The 26579-nt window shown below is 47.5% G+C and overlaps 5 protein-coding genes across 5 annotated transcripts in view; 4 read left to right on the plus strand and 1 right to left on the minus strand.

The window, feature by feature from the left end:
• Positions 1 to 26579, minus strand: part of LOC104637366 (olfactory receptor 51E2-like) — a 49762-nt gene that overhangs the window by 19847 nt on the left and 3336 nt on the right. The gene's annotated exons all lie outside the window — the stretch shown is intronic.
• LOC104643610 (olfactory receptor 51G2) lies at positions 663 to 7708 on the plus strand. The gene is made up of 2 exons (XM_010312971.2): positions 663 to 684; positions 6211 to 7708. Exons 1-2 carry the CDS (start codon positions 663 to 665, stop codon positions 7152 to 7154), a joined length of 966 nt encoding a protein of 321 aa, XP_010311273.1. The 3' UTR covers positions 7155 to 7708.
• Positions 1750 to 14074, plus strand: LOC104643611 (olfactory receptor 51E2). Its single transcript, XM_010312972.2, has 2 exons — positions 1750 to 1829; positions 12931 to 14074. The coding sequence occupies exon 2, from the start codon at positions 12979 to 12981 to the stop codon at positions 13933 to 13935; it is 957 nt and encodes a 318-aa protein (XP_010311274.2). The 5' UTR covers positions 1750 to 1829; positions 12931 to 12978; the 3' UTR covers positions 13936 to 14074.
• Positions 20665 to 21739, plus strand: LOC104639177 (olfactory receptor 52R1). The gene has a single exon (XM_010307201.2). The coding sequence runs from the start codon at positions 20665 to 20667 to the stop codon at positions 21607 to 21609; it is 945 nt and encodes a 314-aa protein (XP_010305503.1). The 3' UTR covers positions 21610 to 21739.
• On the plus strand, positions 25643 to 26577 carry LOC104639178 (olfactory receptor 51G2-like). Its single transcript, XM_010307202.2, is given in 3 exon segments — positions 25643 to 26109; positions 26111 to 26170; positions 26172 to 26577. Coding segments are annotated over 3 exon segments (933 nt in total).

Genomic DNA, 26579 nt, shown 5'->3' on the forward strand with positions numbered 1-26579 from the left:
TCTCAGCCACTCTGAACCCATCACACCATGTTTTTCTGTTCTTGGTGTGGCCAGCTGTGACACAGCGTTCAATTTCCAACATAAAGACGTTGTCTGGCGAAAGCATGTTTGCTCTGAAGACCATAAGAACTATTCTACTAGATCAAATTAAAAGTCCCTCCATCCTGCCATCCTGCCTTGAAGAGTGGCTAGCAGTGGCCATTTAGGAAGGTAATTTACAGTTTATCCTTCCCTTGGCACACGTCCCAGCATCTAGCAATCAATTTAGAGCCTTTCTGAACCTTAGCCATCATGTTTAATAGAAATCAATGAATCTCTCACCCATGGATTTGTCTAGTACCTTGTTGAACCTGTATATACTTTGGGCTCCCACAACATCCAGCAGTGAGGAGTTCATAATTTCATTATGAGGTCTTTAAAAAAAGTAATTTTTTTATTTGTTTTAAATCTTCTGCCTGTTATTTTCAGGGTGTGTTCTCCCCCTCCTAGTTCACATAGTGTGAGAAAGTATAAATAATCACCCCATATGTATCTTCTCCTCCCCATTTGTTATCTCATAGACCTTCCTTGTATTGCTTTATTGTCTCAAGGCTGAAGAGTCATTTTCTGATAATCTCCACTTCTACAGCAGCTTCCCTGAAGTGGTCCGGCTGTTAGACTAGATGATCATTGTAGGTCCCTTCCAACCAAACTAACCTAGCCTAGCCTAGCCTAGCCTATCCTATCCTCTCCATTAAGATGAGTGTAATGAGGGCACAATGAGGCACATAAGCCTGGCTGTGAGGTTTAACAACCAGGTAGGAGCAGGCAGCTGTCTTAAAATTAATGCTTGTAAATTAATTGTTCTTTGGCACTAGGGTCACCCAGCACCAGGCGGTCCAGGATCATGCCAATAAACGTTTTAGCCTCTAAAATGAGATGACCGCATCATGCAGACACCTGAGCCCCTGCCTGGGACTTGCTGAAGCGCTGGATGCTCAGGTCAGCAGCGTGCCAGGGACTGTGGGAGCAATTTACTGGTGTCCATCGTGGGCAGTGTCCCAGCACAGTCTGGTTTACAGAAGCATCTCAAGTCCAGTGGCTGTATTTACTACAGACACTCACACGAGAATGGGCAAGCCCGTTAGGTGTCCTGTGTCTTGGTTTGGCAGCCACAGAAACAGGGGTTAATAACAATTTCCACTTCACAGCTGAGGTGGCCAAGATAAACTTATTACCACGAGGCATCTGGATACAACAGGCTTCTGGGCCATCTGAGAGGATATCCACTAATGTGTCTGTGTTTGGCTTTGTAATGTTTAGTTTGTTTTTATTGTGCAAGATAATATGATTTTAATTAAACATTTTGTATCTCACTGGTCACAGGGGGGATAGCTAGAACTTCACCACTGTTATTCCCTCGGAGAGATGCTGCAAGCACTCTTCTTGCAAAACTTATCATTATTTGCATTACAGATCCATTCTCACAATAAAAATTATGTGTATTGCCAGCATGCTGCAGCATTGCCAGCCATAAATCACAGGGAGCTATAAACATGTCGCCCAACAAACTATCAGGAGAAAATCATGCCTGCTGGGAGAGCATCATAAATGGAAAAGATCATTTACTTCACACACTATTTTCACTGGTGCGCCTCATGCTGTTTACGCATGGGGAGCTTGGGCTCCGCGCGGCTCCCGGTTGATTGGACAGGGTCAGTCCTCGGGGCGCGTTATAAGCGCTGCCCTCCCAACGCCGGGATGCGGATGCCGGTTCTTCCTCTGCATCGCAACAGGGTTGTGCTGCCTGCGCAGGTCATAAAGCCCCTGAGGCCCCACCGCCGCGCTCGGTAAGTACCCTGGGCAATTAGCAGGCTCTCCATCATTGCACTCCTCATTTACTAGTGTGGTCGCTGTGGTTTATGGGGCTGGACACCAACACGGGTAGGGAGGTGCGTCTCCAAAGTGCTGCTCGGGAGTTCCATGCGACTCCATGGGACCCACTGGGTCGGATGTGCTGGAGGAAATGGGTGACTAATTTCAGGCAGCGCTGGCACCGGGGTACTGCCGAGGAAGGTCTGGCCATCGCGGTGCCGCTTGCCGTTGCATTGTGGGCTTTGTGCAAAAGTCAGCCTGCTCTTCCACCATCTGGTGGTCCGGTTCAGCTGGTGGGAATGGCACATTCCATCCTTGCCTGTAAAGTCAACATAAATTCCTCTCTGTGGGTACTGCATCCCCAGAGTCCCTTTGCTAATCCTTCTCCCTTTGCTGAGTGGCCGAGCCCTCGCTTTGATGCTTGAGTTGGCAGTGATGTGGTTGTGAAAACAGCAAACTCTCTTCTTGGGAAAAACACAAATATCCTGGTCTCATCCTTCCCCAGCCCCAGCTCCCAAGCCCCTGCTCCTGCCTAGGCTGAGAAGATCTCTTAAAGCACCAGTACTCTACTTAAGTTATTGGTGAAAAATCAGAGACAGGCAAGAAATGAGGACGTGGCTTTTGAGGGCGGGAGAAGGAGAGACGACACCGTGTCCTCCATGAGGCATCTGCATCGGAGCCTGACCCCTTCCCGCAGGCAGTCTGAGGAGCTCCCGGGGAGCAGGAACGCCTGGGCGCTGAGCGGGCGGACAGTTTTCTCTCTCTGGTAGGATGCCTCTAGTCTAACAAACAGCAAACCCTGCCCCGGTGCTGCCATTACTCTTTACATTGATATTTTCCTGTAACTGGAGGTTTGTTTCCTCGTCAGGGCTTGGCTGCAGTGTGAAAGCTGTAATTGGTGTCCCACAGTAATTGTGGGAGGTGTGACATATATATGTGTGTTATATGTTATATACACACATATGAATGTACATAAAAGTAAATAATTGTGGCAGGTTGACCTTGGCTGGACACCAGGTGCCCACCAAGCTGCTCTATCACTCCCCTCCTCAGCAGGACAGATGGGAGAAAAAAGAAGGTGGAAAAACTCATGGGTCCAGATGAAGGCAGTTTAATAAAGCAAAAGCAAAGGCCACATACAGAAGCAAAGGAAAAACAAAAGATTTATTCTCTACTTCCCATTAGCAGGCGATGTCCAGCCACTTCCCGGGAAGCAGGGCTTCAGTATGTGTGGTGATTGCTCTGGAAGACAAACATCGTAAATAACGAATGTCCCCCCGCTTCATCCTCCTTTCTCTCAGCTTTTATTGCTGAGTAGATAAAAAGAAAATGATCTGAGCAGCAGATATGGAATATCCCTTGGGTCAGTTGGGGTCAGCTGTCCTGGCTGTGTCCCCTCCCGAGATCTTGCCCACCCCCAGCCTGCTGCTGAGGGGGGATGCCGGAGAGGCAGCCTGGATGCTGCGCCAGCGCTGCCCAGCAGCAGCCAAAACACCGGTGTGTTACCGACACCTTGCTGGGTACACAGCACAGCACCATGGGGGCTGCCGTGGGGAAAATTAACTCCATCTCAGCCAGACACAATACCATAAGCATGCATGCTTGTTTATGTATTTTATATATGTATTTCGTATGTTTATGTATACATTATTTACAGACATACATGCACACATGCATAAAACATGGAGGGTAAAAAAACAGCTTGGAAAGGGATCCATATCTGTAACGCAAGGAGTACATAACAAACCAGAGTGTCTCAGAGAGGAGCAGAGCTAGCAAAGCCCATTCCTAAATAACTTCATATAGTGTGGTGGGAGTTGCCAGCATCTAACACAGTCAGGTTTGCATGAAGGTTTTCTTGCAGGAGGAGCATCTCTTACAGACCCCAGTGAGTTCTCACCAATCTTTTCTTTCCCACTGTGCTCTAAGTGTCTCTCCTCTTTATGCACCTCCATATTCCTGGAAATCTCTTGAATATCAATATCTTTGAGAGTTCAGGATAACTGCCAAGATGCTGCTGTAAGGGAGGCAGTTAGACAGACACACATTCATGCATGTACTTGGTGTTTTTTAGTTTTTTTAACCCAGTTTCCAAATGAGAACGAATTGCACGAGTCTGCAGGTTAGTTCTTGCTGCTCAGATGCTGTTGGATTGGTAGAAAGGGACGGCTCTTACCTTTGGGGAGCTCCAAGCTGCCACTTTGGACCAGAGGTACCTCTGGATGGTTTTCTTTTGCCAACATAGACCACTGTTGATGTCTGAAGGGAGGCGCTGGCTGCCCTTTGCCAGGCAGCTTTATCCAGTCCGTGCTGTCTTACGCGCTGACGAGGCTCTCCTGAGGAAGGGCTGTGACTTGTCCCTTCACGGCAGGGCGACGTGCTGGCGATTCCTGATACTAATATGTAACTTTGCAATGAAGATAAAGTGGTCCTGCCTGGAGGAAGTGAAATGACTTTGGGTCTCCCCCAGTTCCCATCGGTTACGTGTCGCTTTTGCCCTGGAGCAGGAAGATGTTTATCCTTGCTAAGCGCTGGGATTTATTGCCAGATTAGACTCTCAAGCAGGCTGAGAGTCTAATGGCGTAAAATCATATTAGGAACATAATAAATACATCATGGAAGATATGTGTGTTTACTCAAAAATTAACTGTGGTAGAGTAAACCCTCTTGCTCATAACTCAGGCACTCTTTGACCTGCTAGTTTTGTATCCTACAGAAGGTACATTGAGACTGAAGCCACAAACATTTTTTTTCCTTTAATTAGCTCTTGTTTTGCACATTCACTGCTTTTCCCCATCCACCCAACCAGTCATTCTGTCGTAGAAGGCACAGAGGGGGCTTGGGGACCCCGTCAGCCTCTCCACCCTCTCTGCTAGGGTGCACTGTCACGTGCAGTATGGGAACCTGGATAGTGATGAGATGGCTGAATCCTCCAAGAGGACTGAAGCCAATGGTAAGATCACAGGCTCATAGGTTCATTGGATAACTCAGGTTGGAGAGACTTCAGAAGATCTCTAGTCCAATGTCCTGCTCCAAGAAGGGCCAGCTATCTGGTCAGATGAGGCTGCTCACAGCTTTATCCGGTTGGGTCTTGAAAACTTCCAAAGATGGAGATTGCACAACCTCTCCGGGCAACCTGCTCTGATGCTTGACAGTCCTCATGGGGAAACATTTCTCATTATATCCAGTCAAAACCTCCCTTGTTTCAACTTATACCTGTTATCTGTTATCCTCCCACCATGCATTGCTGTGAAGAACCTTGCTTGGTCTTCTTGATAGCCTCCCTGTAGGTAGGGGAAGGCTACTGTTGGGTCCCTGCAAACCCTTCTCTTCTCCAGGCTGAACGAGCCTCTTTCCTTGGTCTTTTATCCTGAGATATTGCTCCAACCCCCATCCATCTCAGTGGTCTTCTGCTGAACTCACTAGAGTAGACATCTCCTAGATTTCTGTAAAAGCCTCTCTCACCTCATACTCTTGATCCCTGAGTAAAAACCCCACCATATCCCCTGTGCCCCTTCCCTCTGATTCAGACCCAGAGACTTTCCGTGGATGCCTCCCCCATGCTTCTGAACCTGAAACTTCTTGTGATCTGGTTTGCGTTTGCCTGTTATTAATAAAAGCAACAGGCACGCAAATGGAATTTTGCTCATTTATTTCCCTTCGCCTGATTATGTGGTAGACTATGAAATGAGCAACAACTTGGATGTGAGAGCTGCTGAAAATCCACCTTACCCTGGTGGCCATCTTCTGAGCTGGGAGCATTGGCGTCTAAGTGCCTGATTCTCTGTTACATTTTGTCATTTGTATCCAGTGTTGATTTCTTAACTGAGAAGCCAGAGCTAAACTTTCACCATTTTCATGTCCTTCAATCTCCAGTTAGCATCAAAATGAAGGCAGCTGCTTAGCAGCTTAGTATTGGTTGAGATGACCATAGAAAAAGCATTTGCTCACTCAAAAGAGCATCTCAACCTGTGGAATTTGGGGACAACTGTAAAACAGTAGCACTCACCAGGAAGGTTTTCACTTTCATTTTGAGAAAAAATGTTTTTCTTTTTTTTTTTTTTTCCTTCCATTTTAAGAAAAGATGTCCATCCTTTTCCTTCATTTTATAGTTAAATGCATAAACAACAGTGTGGTCTTATGTGACACTATGGTAATTATAACAGTGTCCTAAACAGCATGGGGTCATCTGCACAGGTGGGTGGGGAGGTGGAGGGATGTGGCGCTTGTCGTTACCCAGTTCTATATTCAGTGGAGAGTCCAACAACATGGGGTTTCTGTTGTTGATTTGTTTTAGGTATAGGTCATGTGAGAGCTGAGCTGGGATGGAGCATGACTCACATACCACGTTGGAATTCAATGGCTCCTTCTATCAGCCTTCAGCTTTCCTCATGATGGGCATCCCAGGCCTGGAAGCCCTTCATCACTGGATCTCCATCCCTTTCTGTGCACTGTACCTTATTGCTCTCTTGGGAAACTGTATGATCCTCTTCATCATAAAGAAGACCCAAAGTCTTCACGAACCAATGTACTACTTCCTCTCCATGTTGGCAGTCACTGACCTGGGCTTGGTTCTATGTACGCTGCCTACTACTCTGGGCATTTTTTGGTTTAATATGCGAAGGATTGGGTTTGATGCTTGCCTCACTCAGATGTACTTCATCCACATACTGTCCTTCATTGAATCCTCTGTGCTCCTGGCAATGGCATTTGACCGCTTCATTGCCATCTCCCATCCATTGAGACACTCATCCATACTGACCAAGACGACTGTCATAAAAATAGGTCTGGCAATTATACTGAGAGGTATGGTCTCCCTCCTTCCCATACCCTTCTTGCTCAAGAGACTAACCTATTGCGGGAAGACTGAGCTTTCTCATTCTTTTTGCTTCCATCCTGATATCATGAACCTAGCATGTGCAGATATAAAAGTCAATGTCTTCTACGGTATGATTATTCTCTTATCAACGGTGGGGATGGACTTCATCTTTATTGTAGTGTCCTACATCCTGATTATTAAAACTGTTATCGGCCTTGCAACCAAAGAAGAGTGTCTCAAGGCTTTGAATACATGCGTCTCCCACATCTGTGCTGTTCTAGTGTTCTTCATCCCAATGATTGGACTGTCCATGATCCATCGCTTTGGAAAGAACGTTCCACCTCTGGTTAACACTTTGGTGGCCTACACCTATCTTATAATTCCCCCTGCTCTCAACCCCATTATCTACAGCATAAAATCCAGCCATATCCGTGAGGCTTTGCTCAGGGCACTGTGGAGGAAGAGTGAATCTGACTGGTAGCTTTCTCCACCAGTTCTGCCAGAAAGTGCTAGTGGACTGGTTTCTTGGTCAGAGCTATGAACTGGTTTCTTGGTGCACCATCCACAGAGGTCATTGCCCAATGAAAGAACTGTAGATCCACTTGGATGCTGTTCCTCAACCCAGAGCTGTGATCTTCCATGTCTTGTCCTAGCATGATGCTTTTGTGCCTTCCAGCAGCCTGCTAACACCCCAGCCATTAATGCCAGTGATATATACAGATGGAAACTCCAGTTAGAGGGAAACAATTACAGAAAAATGGGCTGCATTACTTTCTCTTTTCAAGTCACGCAATGGGGTGGATCAAGGAACCTCTACAACACATGTTATGCAAACTCTAGTAGCTGGATAATAGCATGCAAGCTTCACTCAGACTCCTTTGCCTGAGGTCATCGTTCTCTCACCGCATGTTACAGCATAGCTAACCCAGGCAGCAAGCTCAATAGGACAGGGCTTGGGCCAAGGGTTTGGAGCCACTCTGAATATCCCAGTCATTAGTTGTTCAACTGGAAGCATCCCACAAGACGGAGCTCCAGAGACTGAGCACAGAGCATTTTCTGAAGATTAGGTCCTGCTAACTGGGCCTGCAGCACTCTCGGTCCTTCTAAAAATAAGGCTCAGCCTTCCTCTTCATCTGTGTTTCTAAAGTGCCGTATACATCTACAGTGGTGGAAAAAGTGCTGCTTTTGCATCTCTTTTTGATGTCATTGAGCCTTACCATCTTGCTAAGTCTAATGTTCCAGCCATTGTTTTGCATTGAATGTAATGTATGTGTACAATATCTTCAATAAAAGACATCTATTTGGTCAAAATAAAGGTCAAAAGGACTTGATGAAGCTTTTTTTTTTTTTGTGTGTGTGTTTATATGATGCAGAGATATTAGGTTGGAGTTGCTTAAAATCTTCAGGATTTGCTGTAGATGAGCACAGGATTGTATGAATTAGGTATGCATCAGGATGGTGCTTGGGGGTCTGCTGTGGCTAGCTCTCTCACTGAAAAAAAGGGGGTTCAAAAACATAATAGGAATGGCTAAACATCCTGACACTACGGACCACGTACTACAATCTTCCAACTGAGATCTGGCAGGTACCATCTCCCTCAGAAGGATGGGAGGAGGAGACCTCCAGGGGCAGTTCACAGCTGGGAGGTGACGTTGCCTCCCAGCATCTTGTTGCTTTGCCGTAGGACGGGTCTCAGCCAGGCGTGCAGAAAGGTTTCATGATCCTCCTGGCTTGCTTCTTCCCACAGACAGAATAAAATGGCCCAAAACCTTTCATGCCTCCAAATTAGAGCAGTATTTTTGTTGGTCTTAAGCCATATTTTGGCCAGTCTGGACCACGTTGGAGAACAGGAAGAAATGGTCAGTGTTCACCTTGGAAGGGTGAAGCAGCAGAAGGTATTGGGACAGCATTACACACCAGAACTGGTCTGTTTCTGCCTGCTGCTAAGCACTTCTCACTTCCCACTAATTTTTTTTCTATGCTACTCTACACATAACTGTACTTAGAATAGAGAAAAGAATAGTGAGGGAACATCTCCATAAGAAAATGGAAAGGGAAAAAGGAAGATTCCTGAGGGGAGGATTCCCAAGCCACTGTTTATTTTGTGTTGTGCTAGCTGTTTTGCTGAGGATCCCAGTGGGCCCTTGCGCAGGGTGAAATACTGCTCAGCAGACCACCGTCAGAACCTCTGCCTGAGCATTGGCACGGCAGGTCTTGGGGTGGAGGTCCTGTTTGCATTGAGATAGCACCCAATGGGAGCACTCTTTGCTCAAAGTATCTAAGGTCTAACCTGGTGCTTGTAGCCAGCTATTACCAGAGGAAAGATTAACGTAAGGGAACAAACAGAACTTCCAGCAGAAAAGCCTAGAAAAGAGATTTGCTGGAGATATGCTTAGCTTGCAGGATCCTTGCACAGCACTGGTCCCATTCTGAACACTTCCAGAGTTTCTCCCTGGACGTCTGTGCTTCCTGGCTACAGTCATTCTCCAAAACAGCAAAAGTCCAAGAAGCCTGTGCCACAACAAGCAAATGTTTTGGGGGGCAGCCAGGGAGGAAATGTGTGGGAGATTTATTAGCACATAACATAGCTGGAGACCACGGCTTGCAAAGCATTTGGTGCTTCTCCATCACCCAGTTCAGCAGAGCTTCATATGCCACCCCGTTTGCTTCCCAACCTGTGTAGCTGGAGGGTACCAAGCAGATGCTCAAGATTTGGGGACTTCTATATAAGGTACTGTCTTTTATGAACATATGTTCAAAAACCTTTGTGGCTGCCTCCGGGAATGGGAAACTTAATTGTGGTTTAACATCTGTGTGAGAGAAAAAAGAGATAGATGAACCACTTAAAGCTGCTAATTCCTATTCTGTGATGCCCTGAGCTCTCCACTTGGTACCAGGGGATAACTCACGGTACTTGCCAGTGGATTTATTTCCAGTGAGGCACAGGAAGAGCAGTGTGAGACATATCAGAGGCATCTCCTAACGAGAGCAGAGGGGAGGAGAGGAAAAGGAGAGGAGGATGAGGAGGAGAAGGGGAAGGGGAGAGGGAGAGAGGGGGAAAGGGAAAGGAAAGGGGAAGAGGAAGGGAAAAAGGAAGGGGAAGGGGGAGGAGGAGAAAGAGAAAGAAGGAGAAGGAGAAAGGTGGAAGGTGGGAAGGGGAGGAGGGAGGGAGGGGGGAAGGAAGGAAGGAAGGAAGGAAGGAAGGAAGGAAGGAAGGAAGGAAGGAAGGAAGGAAGGAAGGAAGGAAGGAAGGAAGGCCATTCCTGCCACCTCCATTTGGCTCCCACTGCCATCTCCTCCCATCCCGACCCCTCTCTGAGCCCTGCGCTGTGCATCTCCTCTGCCCGAGGAAACCGTCCCGTTACCCTCACTCCTGCGGAGCCAGGCTGCAGTCCCTGCTGAGCTCTGTGGCTTTGTCCACACTATAATTACAAGAGGGATACGGGCAGTTCTCTGTCCTGGAGACACCTGGTGCTTCTCAGCCGCATCCACGTCTATCCTTTCTTCCTTCTCTAACCAGGATGGCTTCACTCCACAGCCCAGTGGACGTTATTCCCTGGCTGGTGGTACCCCCTCATCCATGCCTGGGCACTGCCAGGGGCAGGGCTGGCTGGAAGCATCCGGGGATGTCCCTGGAGGTGAGGAACAGGTCAACAGTGTGTATGACGGTGGCACGAGGCTCGAGCCATGTCCTGCTGGCTTTAGTACAGACATAGCTTGTACGACTCCAAATACAAGTGCCTGCTCAGAGCAACTGACTTAGCCAGGACCTGGGCATATTTATAAAATATTTATAAAATAGCAGCAGAACTACAAGTGGGTACAACTTTTCTGCTTACAAGTGATGACAAACAGCTAGAAAAAACCCACACACATTTGATCAAACCATCAATTAAGATGAAATTTTAATTTTGGGCCAAAAAAGCTTTGAATTTGAGTGATGTCTTGTGGGTTTCAGTCTTTTCTTTTCCCTCTGGAGTAATATTTTGGCTTGATGTATACTTTTTTTCTGGTGAGATGATATGGAAAAATGTCTACATATTCAAAATGGCTCAGAGGGCTTTTGAGGGGTTATGTATATCCCCTCTCACCGCCACGTCGCAGGAGGGAGCGGTGGAGAGATGGATTCAGATGGTGAACACTGTCCCATTGCCTGCTCCATCCTGGGAAGTTGGTCTCAGACCAGTTTTGATTCCATGGGACAAGTCTGGTCAATGTTTATGAGCATTTACAGAGATCAGCTGCTGTGGCTGCTGCCAGTGGTCCTCTGGCTTGGATGGTTTTACTGTCTGCATGTGCTTACCTCTCGTTAAATGCAGTTACTGGGGCTTGCTGGTGGAAAGATCACCCCAGGAAAATAAATCTGCATTTACTGGTGTTTTTAAAGACACAGATCCAGTTTTCATCTCTACAGAAAGCAAGCTCCTTCCAGTAGCTGGTCATCATCCCACTAGCAATCCAAAATCATTAGTCACTTCCGAAAACGATGGTGCATTTATCGATGCCAAAGAACTAAAGATGAACTGAAACATCCAGGGTTTATTTACTTTGTGTGTCTGTCTCTCCCAGTCACATTCTCTCAAAAGAAATGCATAGGGTGGCAAATATTTTACAATGAGACTCATACTATAATTACACTCCAGTGGCTGGCAGGTAAGTGGGCTCAGGTACTTGGCAATTACTGAAGCGCTTTGTTCATTCAGCTTGCATGTTAATGTAAGTCATTGGTTGAAAATTTCATCACTAGAATTGCTTTTAGGCATCTTGACAGTAACAGTCCGCCTACACTGTTTGTAAATTGTGTATAAAAAACTAGAGTATGAGTCTTATCTGTTATAGATTCAAGATGGAAAAATGCCACATCAGGGAAATAAATCACGATTGCTAATTTACGATAAGGGCTTCGCCACAGATGTGCAGTAAAAAAACTCGTTTCAACAACTGAATGTTACTTAAAAAATATTTGTATTAATAGCCTGCAGAGCTTGCCATGAAAATATCTTGCATTCGTGTTTCACATGGCTAGGGCATGAAAGTCATAATCAGAAAGCTGCAGATAGAGTTGGGCGCTGGACCTCACGCTATTCAGCCAGGGCAGGGGAGACGGTGGGTGTGTTCCAGTGCAGGTACCACCGGCCACTGACTTGCTGCCTGGTCCATCAGGGTGGATGGATGAAGTCCCATGCCCCCAGGGGGTCGAGCTAATCCCCCTCTTCTCTTCTCTTCTCTTCTCTTCTCTTCTCTCTCTTCTCTTCTCTTCTCTTCTCTTCTCTTCTCTTCTCTTCTCTTCTCTTCTCTTCTCTCTTCTCTCTTCTCTCTTCTCTCTTCTCTCTTCTCTCTTCTCTCTTCTCTCTTCTCTCTTCTCTCTTCTCTCTTCTCTCTTCTCTCTTCTCTCTTCTCTCTTCTCTCTTCTCTTCTCTTCGGTCAGAGGTCGGTGCTGGGAGTCAGGCAGGGTCTGCACCCCTGCCCCAAGCCCTCCCGCCAGCTGCACGCTTGTGCAGCTCTGCGGCTCTAACACTACCATTGCATCAGCCTTTGATGCTCCATCCCGACACTTTTAAATCCCAGTATTTTTAAAAATCTGATCCCTGAGAATAGAAAGGCACCTAAAGGAAAGGCTTTTGCGTATCTTCCTGGCCATTCTCCTTGGATCACAGCACTCCCCAAAAGTTTACTGGTACAGAATAGGGTGAATAACCATCAGAATTTTTTTCTCTACTATTTCCATATGTGTTTTCAGGCAGAAAGGGTGAAAATCCTATTTGTATGTGCAAACAAATAAATATGCGTGTCTCACTGTGCATGTCTGCAGTACTTGGGAGTGGTGGACCGTGGGAGGCAGCACAGCCAGTTTCACAGAGTGCATTTCTGACCGGCAGCACAGCACATGTGGAAAAACTCAATCAGAACTGAAGTCTAACAGGAAGCAATAAAAATTTGTTGTTTTTTTTTTTATACTTTTGGTCTTTAAAAATAAAAGAAAACAAATTCAGCTGTTGGGTTTATAATTTAAAATATTGCTTTTACAGTGTTTTGCATTTAAGAGACTTCAAGCAATTCCCATTCAATTTCAAATGCCACCATTTTGTGGCTGTATATGTTGTTGTATATAGCCACGATGGGCTAAAGAAACAAGAGAAGCTCTCCATGTCAGTATGGCAACTATAAGATCCCCTTGCATTTCACAAGCACAGCCCCATGGGATTCACAGCCATGGGAAAGAATTTATAAAGCTGCTGTTTCTCTTTCCCTTGCAGCAGGGGATGTGCCATGGCATAGCATGACTGCTCTTCACCCCACTTGCCATGCCCTTCCCCAACAGCTCTGACCTCAACCCATCCTCCTTCATCCTGGCCAGCATCCCGGGGCTGGAGGCTGCCCATTTCTGGATGGCGATCCTTCTGTGCTCCATGTACATCGTGGCAGTCACAGGCAACTGCATGGTGCTGTTCATCGTGAAGACGGAGCCCAGCCTGCACGCTCCCATGTACTTCTTCCTCTGCATGCTGGCTGCCATTGACCTGGCCTTGTCCACGTCCACGGTGCCACGCGTTCTCGCCTTCTACTGGTTCAACACCAGGGAGATCAGCTTCAGTGCCTGCCTTGTCCAGATGTTCCTCATCCACACCCTCTCAGCCATTGAGTCAACTGTCCTCTTGGCCATGGCCATGGACCGGTATGTGGCCATCTGCCACCCACTGAGACACGCTGCCATCCTCACCAACACTGCAACAGCAAAAATAGGACTGGTAGCCATGGCCAGGGGAGTTATCTTCTTCCTGCCTTTGCCTTTGCTTCTCCTGCCCCTTCCCTTCTGCAGGTCCCGAGTGCTGTCACACTCCTTCTGCCTGCACCAGGATGTGATGAACCTGGCCTGCGCCAACACCACCCCCAGTGTGGTATACGGCCTCACCGCCATCCTGCTGGTCATGGGGCTGGATGCCATCCTCATCTGCCTCTCCTACGTCCTCATCCTCAAGGCTGTCTTGCGGCTGGCATTGTGGAAGGAGAGGCTGAAGGTGTTCAGCACCTGCATTGCCCATATCTGCGTGGTCCTGGCCTTCTATGTGCCCCTGATTGGGCTGTCCGTGGTGCACAGGTTTGGGAAGGACCTGGCTCCACTGGTCCATATCATCATGGGCCACATCTACATCCTGGTGCCCGCTGTGCTCAACCCCATCATCTACGGCGTGAGGACCAAGCAGATACAGAGGAGGATCCTGAATTTAATTCATATACACAATGACAGAACTGCCCAGTGACCTGTGCTCAGCTGCTGTCTTCTGCATCCTCACACCAGCTCATCTTGTTTTACACGTAGAGTCTTTGGTGCAGGACTTTCCTCTGTATGGCACCCAGCATGTGGTAGGAGATTCTTTGAGGTGCTACCGCAAGACAAAAAGTAAATAGCAATTGTACACTCCTTCCAAGAGTGTTTATCTTCACCAAACTTGGAGTGAATCTACTACAATGATCCAAATCCAACCCTGATCCAGCAGGTAGTGTAATGGGAAGGAAACGTGGCTCAGCAAACTAAGAAACTCATCTTGACATTGCACTTCTTTGTTTCCATCGCACCCGTAACAATAGCAGAGCTTAATGAATGCTGCAGTGGTTTTTTTAATGATTTTGTTAATTCATGGTTTCCACTTGTGGCACATTCACCTTCAAAATACATTTTAGCAAAATCTTTTTCAGAAACTTTGGCTGTAGCAACTATGTCTAAGTACAATAATTACAGCAAGTGACATTATCAATGCAGAAAGGCACTTCAGAAGTCCTACACCTCTGTGGTCTTGTTCTGATGTATTGGGTGTTCAGTCAAGACAGCTCAGCCTCCTTGTAGCAGATGCTCTAGAAAAATTTCAGATTCAGAGTTATTGGTAGCAATTGCAAAAATCATTTCAATTCATAATTATATTCAATAAAATGACAACCTCTCAAGAGAAAAAATAAGCAAGTTATAAATGTAAGTGATACTTCCAAGCTGAAGGAAATGGTATTTCCAAGTTGAAGGTGTTTTATACCTTTGACTTCACACATGCTTGGAATTCCTAAGATGTTAGGAATTAAGTTCAACATCTTCAGCTTTCAAGCTTTTTTATACTTCCTAGGTATTCCCCATGAAACAGAGTATCGGACAGCCTTTCCTCTCTTTATTCTCACAGAATCATAGAATCACAGAACGGTTTGGGTTGGAAGGCGCCTCAAAGATCATCTAGTTCCAACCCCCTGCCATGGGCAGGGACACCCTACACTAGACCAGGTAGCCCAAAGCCCCATCCAACCTGGCCTTGAACACTGCCAGGGATGTGATTCTCCTACCAGTGGGACACTACTGCAAAACTCTTTTAACATGATAGAAGCCAACAAGATCTGAACAATGAAGAAGACCAATGAAGAAGGTCTGAAAGTAAAGTGCATTTGTTTTCACAGCATCACACAATCACAGAAGGCTTAAGGTTGGAGGCACCTCTGAAGGTCGTCCTGTCCAAACCCCCAGCTCAAGCAGGGCCACCTAGAGCTGGTAGCCCAGGACTGTGGCCACACAGCTTTTGAATATCTCTAAAGATGGAGACACCACTTCATATTTTGGAAAAAGGTTAAAGATCCCGGGAAAGGATGTTGTACAGGAGGATTTTTACATAGAAACATACAGGTTTGAAGAGTGTTCACTTTGGGGTTTTTTTCCTAATTTTTTTCTCCTTTAAAAAATAAATCTGTTTCTTTAAAAATGGAAAGAAACAAGCAATCTCTTCTTTTTCCTCTCAGTTTAAGCTCTTACTTTGTTGTTGATGATTATCATGAATTGCAGTCTTCATCCTTGAGGTGGCCGCATTGCCACACGCAGGGATGTGTTTGCTCTTCCCACTGCAACAGTCCCTGAGATTCCTCCAGCAAGAGGTGCCAGGGGTGTGTGATCTCTAATTTGGACACGCTGGCTTTCACTACACAAGGGAGTAACCGAAGGTAAATCACTAGGGCAGAAAACCTTGCACATCAGGACCCTTCACAGATGACTAGAACAGCACTGGGTACTACTGAGAAGACTGTTCTACAGTCTATCGGGAAGCACAGGTGCTCATGAACACTGATGTCTCCATCAGTAGATGATTATCACAGACTCACAGGGTAATTCGGGTTGGAAGGGACATCAGGACATCTCTAATCCAACCTCCTGCTCAAAGCAGGGCGGCTCTAGGGTCAGACAAGGTTGCTCAGGGCTTTATCCAGTTCAGTGTTGAAAGCTTCCATGGAAGTACAACCTCTTTAGGTCTCTATTACAGTGCTTGATTGTCCTTACTGTGAAGAAGTTTCTCTTTATACCCAGTTTGAATCTCTCTTGTTTCAACTTACATTTGCTTTCTCTCATTCTCCTGCTGTGCCACATTGAGAGGATCTGGGCTCCATCTTCTTGAACACCTCCCCATGGGTGGAAGGCTGATCTTGGGCTGTTGAGTCTTCCCAAAACCTTTTCTTTTCCAGGCTGAACAAGCCCATTTTCCTAAGCCTTTCCTCATGGAGCATTGCTCCAGCCCCAGCCACCCTGGGAGCCATCTGCTGAACTCACTCCACTTTGTTGATGTCTTTTTTGTACTGGGACCCAAAACCAGATGCAGTATCTAGATGTGGCTTTGCAAGTGCTGAGTAGATGGTGGGATAATCCTTTGGGGGCATGGCAGATCATTCTCCAGAAAGGTCTACCCAGAGCCCAAAACAACAAATATCAGGAAGAAGTGCTGGAGAAGGTGGAAAAAGAAAAATAAAAATTATAGAGCATGTAAATCTGCACTGATTCACACCATGCAAGTGGAAGTTCTGTTCGATGGTCTAAGACTTGTAGGGAGAAGTTTCATTTAGTGTTAGGCCAGTTTGCTCAGGGTTTTATCCAGTTGGGTCCTAAAATCCTTCAAAGATGGAGGCAGCACAAGCCCTCTGGTCAACCTACCTTTGCTTGGCATGTGATCCTGTTGCCCCTGTACACGCTGGCATAATATAAGCAAGTTTAGCTGTGAAAAAGAAATAAATTATTTGAGAAAACCAAGGAAATATGTGACAAGCAGGAAATGAACAATGAGTTCCATCAGGGACAGTTTCACACAGATTCACAGATTCACAGACTGGTGGGGTTGGCAGGGACCTCTGGAGATCATCTAGTCCAACCCCCTGCCAGAGCAGGATCACCCAGAGCAGGTCGCACAGGATGGCGTCCAGGCGGGTTTGGAATCTCTCCAGAGAAGGAGACTCCACAACCTCTCTGGGCAGCCTGTCCCAGGGCTCGGTCACCCACAGAGGGAAGAAGTTTTTCCTCACGGTCAGGTGGAACTTCCTGTGGTCCAGTTTGTGCCCGTTGCCCCTTGTCCTGTCGCTGGGCACCACTGAGAAGAGTCTGGCCCTTCCTCTTGACACCCACCCTTTAGATATTGAGAAGTGTTGATCAGATCCCCTCTCAGGCTTCTCTTCCCCAGGCTAACCAGCCCCAGCTCTCTCAGCCTTTCCTCACACCAGAGATGCTCCAGGCCCCTCCTCATCCTCTCAGCCCTCCGCTGGACTCTCCCCAGTAGTTCCCTGTCTGTCTGGAACTGGGGAGCCCAGACCTGGACACAGAACTCCAGCTGTGGCCTCACCAGGGCAGAGCAGAGCAGAGGGGGAGGAGAACCTCCCTCAACCTGCTGGCCACACTCTTCTCCATGCACCCCAGGACACCTTTGGCCTTCTTGGCCACGAGGGCACGCTGCTGGTTATGGAGATCTTCTTGTCCACCAGCACTCCCAGGTCCTTCTCTGCAGCGCTGCTTCCCAGCAGGTCACCCCCAACCTGTACTGGTGCCTGGGCTTATTCCTCCCTGGGTGCAGGACCCGACACTTGCCCTTGTTGAATTTCATATGCTTCTTCTCTAGCCTGTCCAGGATGATAGGAGACAGGTCTAAGCACTGCACTCCAGGGCTCTTGCATCTTGTCCGTAACTTCTATGTGTGCTAAAAGAGGCATCTTACCAAAGACACACGCTGTCTTGCATCAGGACTTTCAAATGACATCAGTGTTTGGTGGAGTTTGGTGCAGTTTCTTCCAACTGCCAGTTAACGCTGAGAGTAAAATGGGTGTCCTTTTTGTAGTCTGTGCTTGTATAGCTTCAGTGTCTGTGAAACACATCTTGTTATAACATTTTCTGCTAAATTAAAGCACATTTTATTTCAAAATAAATACTTTCATTTAAGTAAGTTACAAGTAGTTGCCATCTCTGACTTAAAGGCAGTTTTGCCCCCTGTCATATTTTTGTCATATTCTGTTTTATTAGAGCTTAGAAGGGTAACAAATTTTCATAAAAATGAAAACAATCTGTACCTGTCTAATGTGATTTGGGAAGTGTGAATGAATTTTTCAGAGGTGCACCATGGATCTAAACTCTTTTCAGATGGCCATGGCATTGAGAAATGGCTCCTGCTCATTCTCCATATGTTCCTCTTTTTTTCCCTTTTGTGCTGAGAGAAAAATTAATAAAGAGAAATGAATGAACCATCCTGAAAATGCTGTATTATATTTCCTAGCCATCTGTTTCTCAGAAAAACAGTTAAGAGAGCCTCAGAGCAGGGAGGCATGATGAATTTCTCCTGGGTATGGATGGAAACTGTATGGGATTCTCACGCTCCATCTTGTTTTCCAAACTTTAGTCCAGAGCGCTGCTTTTCTGGGGAAGGGAGGGAACGAGCCTTCTTCCTCAACATGTGTCTTTGATGATGACTGTGAAAACTGTCCCATTCCAGCTGAAATGTCCATTGCTGAGGCCCCAGGTCACCTCTGCCCTGCAGCAGCAGGAAAACTCCAACCAGAGCGTGGGGCATCCGAACCCACATCTCCTCCACGAGCAGAGCCAGGGGATGGACTGACTTAGCTGACTCTGGGAAGGCAAGGAAAGAGCGAAGTTCAGTTGCAAAAGGCACTGAAAAGGGAAGAGGTGGGACAAGGAGAGGGAGGGAGGGGAGGACAGGATGGGAGTGTGGTTTGCACAGTGGTGGGGAGAGGACAGGAGTCACAGGAGCCTGGAGGTGGCAATAGAGGCAATGAGGAGTCGCAGGGGGCTGGAGCAACTGCTGGACATCTCCTGGAGGACCTCCTGGGGGATCTCTGAGTCCTCTTCTCCTCTTCTCTTCTCTTCTCTTCTCTTCTCTTCTCTTCTCTTCTCTTCTCTTCTCTTCTCTTCTCTTCTCTTCTCTCTGCTCCCTTCTCTCACCTCTCTCCCTTTTCACACTCTGGCATTTCTGCTGTCCCAGACTTTCTCAATATTCTGCCTTGGCATTTGATATGGTTCCCCAATAACTGAAGGGGTGTTCTTTGCAGGACTTGCTTTTTAATTGAGATTGGCATTGCCAAAGGTTTGGCACAGAGATGCTATATTGTGTGAACGTCTCAAAAGCAGCCCAGGGAGGTGCAGTCTCTTAAGTCTCCTCCAAATAAACACACTGCACGAAAACAGATAAAAAACTGGGCAAAATGCAGCTGTGTCTGTGAGGTCATCAGTGCTGAGGGGGTTAAAAACTGCCTATTTGTCTCTCTCCAATTATCTGTTAAGTAGCAGGGGAAATGCAGAGCTCCCTGCTGGGATTTATCTGACAGATAAATGTCTCCTGGTCTCTGCAGTGCAGAGTCCCTGCGTGGAAAGCTGCAGGAGGCAGGTGAGCATTTAGGGTTCGTGCAGCAACCTGTTGCTCTGCAATAAGGCTTTTATGCCATCAGTCCTCCTGGGCAGCAGCAGCAAGTGTTGAGCAGCCCCCAGTCAGTGGAGCTTGCAGGAACGCTCTGGTCTCTCACATTGCCTTGGCCTGGGAATGGTGTTCCCTGTCCCGGTGCTCTCCGTGGAAGAATGAAGTTTTAGGTAAAGCAGCACCAACAGAGGCAGCTGGGAGGAAGGAGGTGGAATGAAGAAAGGAAAACATCAGTAATTCCCATTCCTAGGATGTTTACAGCCACATGGAAAAAAACCCCAGGAAATCTCTTCCAGAGTGCAGGTGACCCCGAGCCATACGTATTTGTAGGGTTCCAAGCACAGCCCCAACAGCCCAGCTCCAGCTGGTGACTGGTGGCCGTGCTGGGCTGGGCTGGTCTGCGGTGGTCGTGGTGTGAAATCTCACTCGGATGCAGCTGGAGCTGAGCCCGCTGCTGGAGCCGGCTTGGCTAGCACCGGAGCAAAAGTCCAGCTCCCTTCTGGGAAGCTGCTCTTGTCTCCTCCGCTCCCTGCAGCTCTCCAGCACAAGCACGGTCAGCCCCAGGAAGGTTTCTGAACATTGGAACATGGGCCTAATTTTTGCTGCAGGGCTTTTCACAAAATCCTTTTCCCAGGCAGTAGGGAAATCCTAGGCGTTGAGCAATGTGCAGGGGCTGAGCAAGCTGCGGTCTTTTTGGGGAGGAGAACGGACGTTGCTGGAGCACTGCTTTTGTAGGGGGGATTGTCAAATACTGTGGCACTGGCTCAGGGTTTTTTGCTCTGAAATAGGATGTTTCTTGACTGAGGCAAGCACTTGTTTTATCTGTTTACACTGGCAAGCAGCACAGCGCTCCTAAAAGCTTCTGTAGGGCTGGTGCTATTGACCTCATATCCCCACTACGCACATTTCAAGAAAGTTTACTTCAGACTAGCTTTCGTCTGGTCTCCTGGGCTGGACACCCTGCGGACACTGGAGATGTGCACCTTGGGCAGGCTTCCCGTGCAGTTTGATCCAGGAGGACTCCAGTCGGCATGCTCCAGGACCACCCCACCAAGTGGGACAGAGCACTTTCAGTGGCCACTGGCAGGACACTTGCTTCAAAAGTGCTCTCCTGAACCCGTGCGAGCAGCTGTCACAAGGAGGACTGGCTGTGTGGGCAATTTGAGCTTCTAGACGATATCTCATGCCAGTCTCTGTTTGCCACTGACCAGATCAGATCAAGGGTGTTTGGTGCTTTTTTACAGGACTCAAGAGCCCTCAGTGTAGGCAAGAGACAAGAAGGCTTTCATGTCTCTGAACTCTACTGCCTTCTTCCACCCTCCCTATTTCCTACTCGTTGGCATCCCTGGGCTGGAGAAGGAGCAGTTCTGGATTGCCTTCCCCTTCTGTATCATGTATGCCATTTCTGTGCTGGGGAACATCACCCTTCTCCTCATTATAAAGGCAGAACCAGGCCTGCACGAGCCCATGTACCTCTTCCTGGCCATGCTGGCCTTCACTGACCTGGTCCTATCAACATCCGTGCTACCCAAAACGCTTGGCATCTTCTGGATGGGCTCTGGGGAGATTGGGTTTGTCTCCTGCCTTGTTCAGATGTTCTTCATCCATACCTTCTCGTCGGTGGAGTCGGGCGTGCTCACGGCCATGGCCTTCGACCGCTACATCGCTATTTGCAACCCACTGTGGCACTCCAGCATCCTCTCTGTGACGGTGGTGGTAGCCCTCGGAAGCCTGGTGCTGGTGCGTGGGGTCCTCCTGGTGAGTCCCAGCTGCTTCCTCCTGCACAGGATGCCCTTCTGCCAGCATCACATCATCTCCCACTCCTACTGTGAGCACATGGCTGTGGTGAAGCTGGCATGTGGGGACACCAGAGTCAATGTCATTTATGGCCTCTTTGTGGCTTTGGTAGTGATAGGATCTGACACGATCCTGATCTCTGTGTCCTACACCATGATCCTGCGGGTGGTAATGAGGCAACCATCTACAGAGGCACGACTCAAGGCCTTCAGCACTTGTGCATCCCACGTCTGTGTCATCCTTGCCTTTTATGTCCCTGCCCTCTTCACATTCTTCACCCACCGGTTTGGGCAGAGCATCCCTCCCTACATCCATAAAATGGTCGCCAACCTCTACCTGCTGGTGCCCCCCATGTTAAACCCCATTATTTATGGTGTGAGAACCAAAAAGATCTGGGACAGGGTGGTCCTTCTCTTCCGGCAGAAGGGAAACTGACCCATATGTATGTGCCTCAAACTGTTCTCGTAACTTACTGATGATGCTGGTAAATTTAACAAGAGTTAATGCTGTGACTATTTGTTCAGGGAGAAACTCTCCCTCAATTCCAGGAGTTTAAGCAATGCATTCTTGCAGAAATCACTAGACTGTCTCTTCTGTTATCACTGTCTTGGAGGTTTCATCCATTGTCTGATGAAATTTGGCATAAAGACATTCAGTCTGGCGTCTACACCGCTGGGAGATGGAGAGTTCGCCCCTCCCAGAAGTTAAACTCCTCACTGTTAAAATTCTGTCACTATTAAAATAAATACCCTTTCCTTAAAAAAATATCCTTTCATGATTAAAATATTTACACCGTAAGGCTGAGTATCTCCAAAAGACCTTCCTGCAGCAGCTTTCATTATGTGAAGCGTGTTCCCTGGACTGTGTGATGGTATTTAAAAGACATGCAGCTGTGGGGCTTCGGGACACAGTTTAGTGGTGGACTTGGCAGTGTTAGGTTAATGGGTGGACTCGATGATCTTAGAGATCTTTTCCCACCTAAATGATTCTATGATTCTGTGGGAAGGTGCTCAGGTGGGAATGGTGACTGTCCTTGTGGAAGGAAATGGGTAGAATTCATTTTTAAGCACTAACCTTTTTTTTTGTTGTTGTAAGGCAGGTAAAACCTACAATAATCCTATGCTAGCAAATTCCAAAAGTCCCATGTAAATGTAAACCCTTTAAAAAAATATCAGGAATCCTCACTGATGCAATTATTTGGAGTGTCCTATCACAGGGAGACCGTTGCTAACAGGATTGCACTATAATAATATGTCAACTATCCCAATAAAGAGGCAAACGTGGTTTACAAAATCACTTCTCTATATCTGGAAAAGGTAAGCAGCAGCAGGAGGTGAAGGTTAGATGACCCAAACTCAAGTTAACGAAACTCAAGCATGTTACCAACCTTTGCTCTATTTTTAGTGCAAACTGAAGAGCACTAATGGATGGAGAGGAGATCTCTGACCTGGCCAGGCATTTCTTGCAGCTCTCTATCTTCCTGAGCAGCCCTGACTATTGTGGCCACCCATGAGGAGCCTACGGGCTCTGCTATCTCTCTGTGAGCCAGATACCAGCGGGGAAGCAGGACAGGGTGCCCAGGAAGAGAACATGCACTTCTGCTGAAGCAAGGCAGATGTTGGGTTGCAGACAAAATGCGAAATTATTCTTTTTTGGCACAATTTCAGTAGAATACTTAAATTTCACCTCAGTTCATCCTTTTCCTCCAGCTAAAAGAGAAGTAGCTTTTCACAGACCACAGACGAGAGGTAGGGGAACCCAAAGGAGGAGAGCTACAACTGCATTTCATCTAAGAGCCAGTCTCAGAGCACCCACTTCATAAAGCAGGGCTGCACCATTTCTTGTGGACTAATGTTCACCCACATTAGTGAGTGGGTAGAGGTAGAACTCCTGTTTTTCTGCAAACTCCACAAAAAATGTTGTTTTCATTTTCATTAAGAACATGACCAATGTCCATCCATCCACTATGCTGTCTCCTCCAGTGGCAATGGGAGAGGTCTTCTAAGAGGTGCCTTTTTCAAGTAAGAAATGACAGCAAGGGATTGTTGTGGTCAGCAAAGGTGCCTGCCTGACTCCTAGAGCTCCTTGGGACCTAGGGGATGTGTCCATACAAGCCATCGCCGCCACATAACGTCAGATACTTGGCACCAATAGCTTGGGCTCCTACTCTAGGATTCCCTTCTCTGCAAATAAATAAAGCTGGCTGTGACATCTGGATCATTGCACAGGATGGATAGGGTGGTTGTTGGGGTGGGAGGGGGTCAGCAGTGCCCTCCGGTCAATGCTAACCCTGCACGTGAGCTGCCTGCAGAAAGTGGTGGGAAAGCCAAGGAGTTCTGTACCCAAACCAGGAACACAAGCACACTTTGACTGGGGGGGTGGGTGTACAACTTTGGGGTGGTGCTTTGAAATCCAAAGGCAATAAAAGGTCCCATTGCTGAAAAAGGCCAAACCTGAACGTTTTGACAGGTAGCCCAGTGTTTTCAGGAGTTTCATCTCCTGACAGTGGTGCCGGAGGCCTCAGCTGCCAGGAAAGGGAGATCTTGCCACCATCACTCTCTCCTCTTGGTAGGTTCACATCTGTCCCTCTAACCCCTGCAGAGGGCCTCCTAGGAAAGTTTCCTCCTGTCTGATGTCCCCTTGTTGAAGCCAGAAGCTAACACCACATTCAAGTCCTGCTTTGACTTCACACCCAGTTTCTAGTCCTGTTTAGCTCCTGGTGCTAACGCAAGGCAATTCCACAGTAGCACCCCACTTGACGCTGGGATTCACTCTTAATAGTGTGTTTGCATCATCTCCTTTGAGATAGTGGATCAACCACAAGAAAAGAAGCAGAAGTATCCAGTGAGCCTGGGAGTCCTGGGGGATTTTGTGGAGTGGAGATATAAAGATGCATTCACTGGCAGCCTGGAGGCAAGATGCTCAGACAGGTCATAGTTGGGTATTGCTCCATATTTAAGGCAAAGTGACCTGCTTTTTCTGGGCTGCTTTTCACATGGCAGCTGTTATATCATTTCAGATAACTTTGTCAGTGCTTCCGCAGCATTAATGTTAAAGTGATGATTAGTTTTAAAGGGAGGGGGATGCACATGTAATGAAGAGCTTGTTACCCTCAAACCCTTTTCTTGTCAATGAGGGTTGTACGCACCGTTGATCTGACTGGGGTAGACATCAGGGTGAGACAAACTGCCTTCTGGCAGCGCCTGTTCCCCAATGTGGTTGGTGGGGTCCAGACAACCAGCTGAGATGCTGATACCTACACAGCAGGCACCTGCACCCAGGTGAGGGGACAGTGACGTGTAAGGAAGGACAATCCTTGCCTGTGTTACAGCTTGGCAAGGTGGGTAAGTAGGACTGAAATCTCCTCAGCATGCAGAAGTGGTCCCTGTACACTACAGGGAACCGCCAGAGTTCTCCTCCCTGCGAGAGGGTGATTTGGTTCTTGTTCACTCCATTTATACTGGGAAACAGCACTTGTATTGGTACATATGAGAATGTCCAAGTCCAAAATCTTGTGCTCTTGGGCTAGCAGATGTCCACAGTGCTGCTTTTTGTCAGCATGCTGGTGAGTGCTCGTTGGCTGGATCCTGCAAAATGTTGCTGCACTATCTGGGTTCCCAGCTGCGCACAGCTCTCAAAGATGCAGAAACCACTTGGTGCAAAGGCATTTATATCAGGTCTTTGCTGCCAAGGTTATTTTTAGGGAAAGGAAAGATCACCAAGTCTGTTACTCATTCACAGAAAGAAAATAGACGTGCAAAGAATTTTTTAAAAAAAAAAAATCTAAAATGAGGATGAAGCTCACAGCCATCAGAGAAGACGTGCTCTGCAACAGCTGCATGGAAGGGATATGGGAATCTCATTCACAAAGCACTGGAAGCCACACTCAGCTATCCGGGTGGGGGAGTCACCTGGCAATGTCAGAGCAGGTCTAGGTATCTGCATGGTGCTCTGTCTCTTGCTCTTCTACAGGACAAGGAAAGACAGAGCAAGGAAAGGTGAACTCTCTCCATGACTCCCAAGTCCAGAGGTGGGCTTTCTGTATGAGATACAAGTCTGCTTTCACCCGTCATCCAGGATGCTGCCTCTCAAGTCTTTTTGCCCTCCGGTGCAACACAGTCAAGACAGTATCACATCTGCCAATCTTGTAAACAGCTCGCTCTGTCCTGGCATAGAGAAGCCCATAATTCAACCATCAACCAGGTACTGTGTCCCTCCATCTCCATAAGCTTTCTGACTTTTGGGAGCTGTACTTGTCCATGCGAAGAGATGATCACAAAGGTAAAATGCCCTCTTGCTGTCTCAGTAAACTCACAAGTCTGGATCCCCATCGCCACAGTGAGAGAGACGTGAAGAAAGCTTTGCTTTATGGCATGATTACCCTTTTATGATTTCTGTGAATTCTTTTGTAGGACAGATGGGATTTGCTGCTTGATCTTTGACAGGACAAAGATGCTGCACTAGGAAAATGACCAACAGTAGCTTCCTTAGACCTTCTACCTTCCTTCTATCAGGAATCCCAGGAATGGAAAGTGGGAATGTGTTGCTGGCCATCCCTTTCTGCTGCATGTACACTATTTCCATTCTGGGAAACAGTGCAATCCTCTTTGTCATCAAAGCAGAGCGCAGCCTCCATGAGCCCATGTACCTCCTCCTGTGCATGCTGGCTGTCACAGAGCTTGGTGTGTCTCTGTCTACGCTCCCCACAGTGCTGAGAGTGCTACTCTTTGATTCCCGGGAGATCAGGTTTGACGCCTGCCTCGCCCAGATGTTCTTCATTCACTCCTTCGCCATCCTGGACTCTGGGGTGCTGTGGGCCATGGCCTTCGACTGCTTCATGGCCATCTACAACCCCTTGCAGTATGCATCCATCCTGACCAACCCCAGGATAGGTGTCATCGGGCTGGGGCTGACAGTGAGGAGCGTTAGCCTCTTGCTCCTTACCGATACTTCTGAAGAACCTGTTGTTCTGCAGGTCCCACGTGCTGGCTCACTCCTTGTTTGCACCCCAACTTACTCCAGCTGCCCTGTGCAGATATCAAGGTGAATAGCATGTATGGCTTATTTGTTGTCCTGGCCACCGTTGGGCTAGACTTGCTGTGTATCATTCTGTCCTACATCATAATCATTAAGACTGTGCTGAGTATCGCATCCAAGGAAGAGCGTCTCAAGACCCTGAACACCTGCGTCTCTCATATCTGTGCTGTTCTGATTTGTTACATCCCAATGATTGGCTGGTCCATGGTGTACAGGTTTGGGAAACCTGCCTCTCCTCTGATTCATGTCCTAATGGCCAATATCTACCTCCTTGTACCCCCTGTGCTAAACCCCATTATTTACAGTGTAAAAACTAAATGGATCCGCAGAGGGATACACAAACTTCTCACTCCAAGAAGGCGCTGATG

Source organism: Balearica regulorum, chromosome 1 (genome assembly GCF_011004875.1).
Source record: "Balearica regulorum gibbericeps isolate bBalReg1 chromosome 1, bBalReg1.pri, whole genome shotgun sequence".
Classification (NCBI taxonomy): domain Eukaryota; kingdom Metazoa; phylum Chordata; class Aves; order Gruiformes; family Gruidae; genus Balearica; species Balearica regulorum.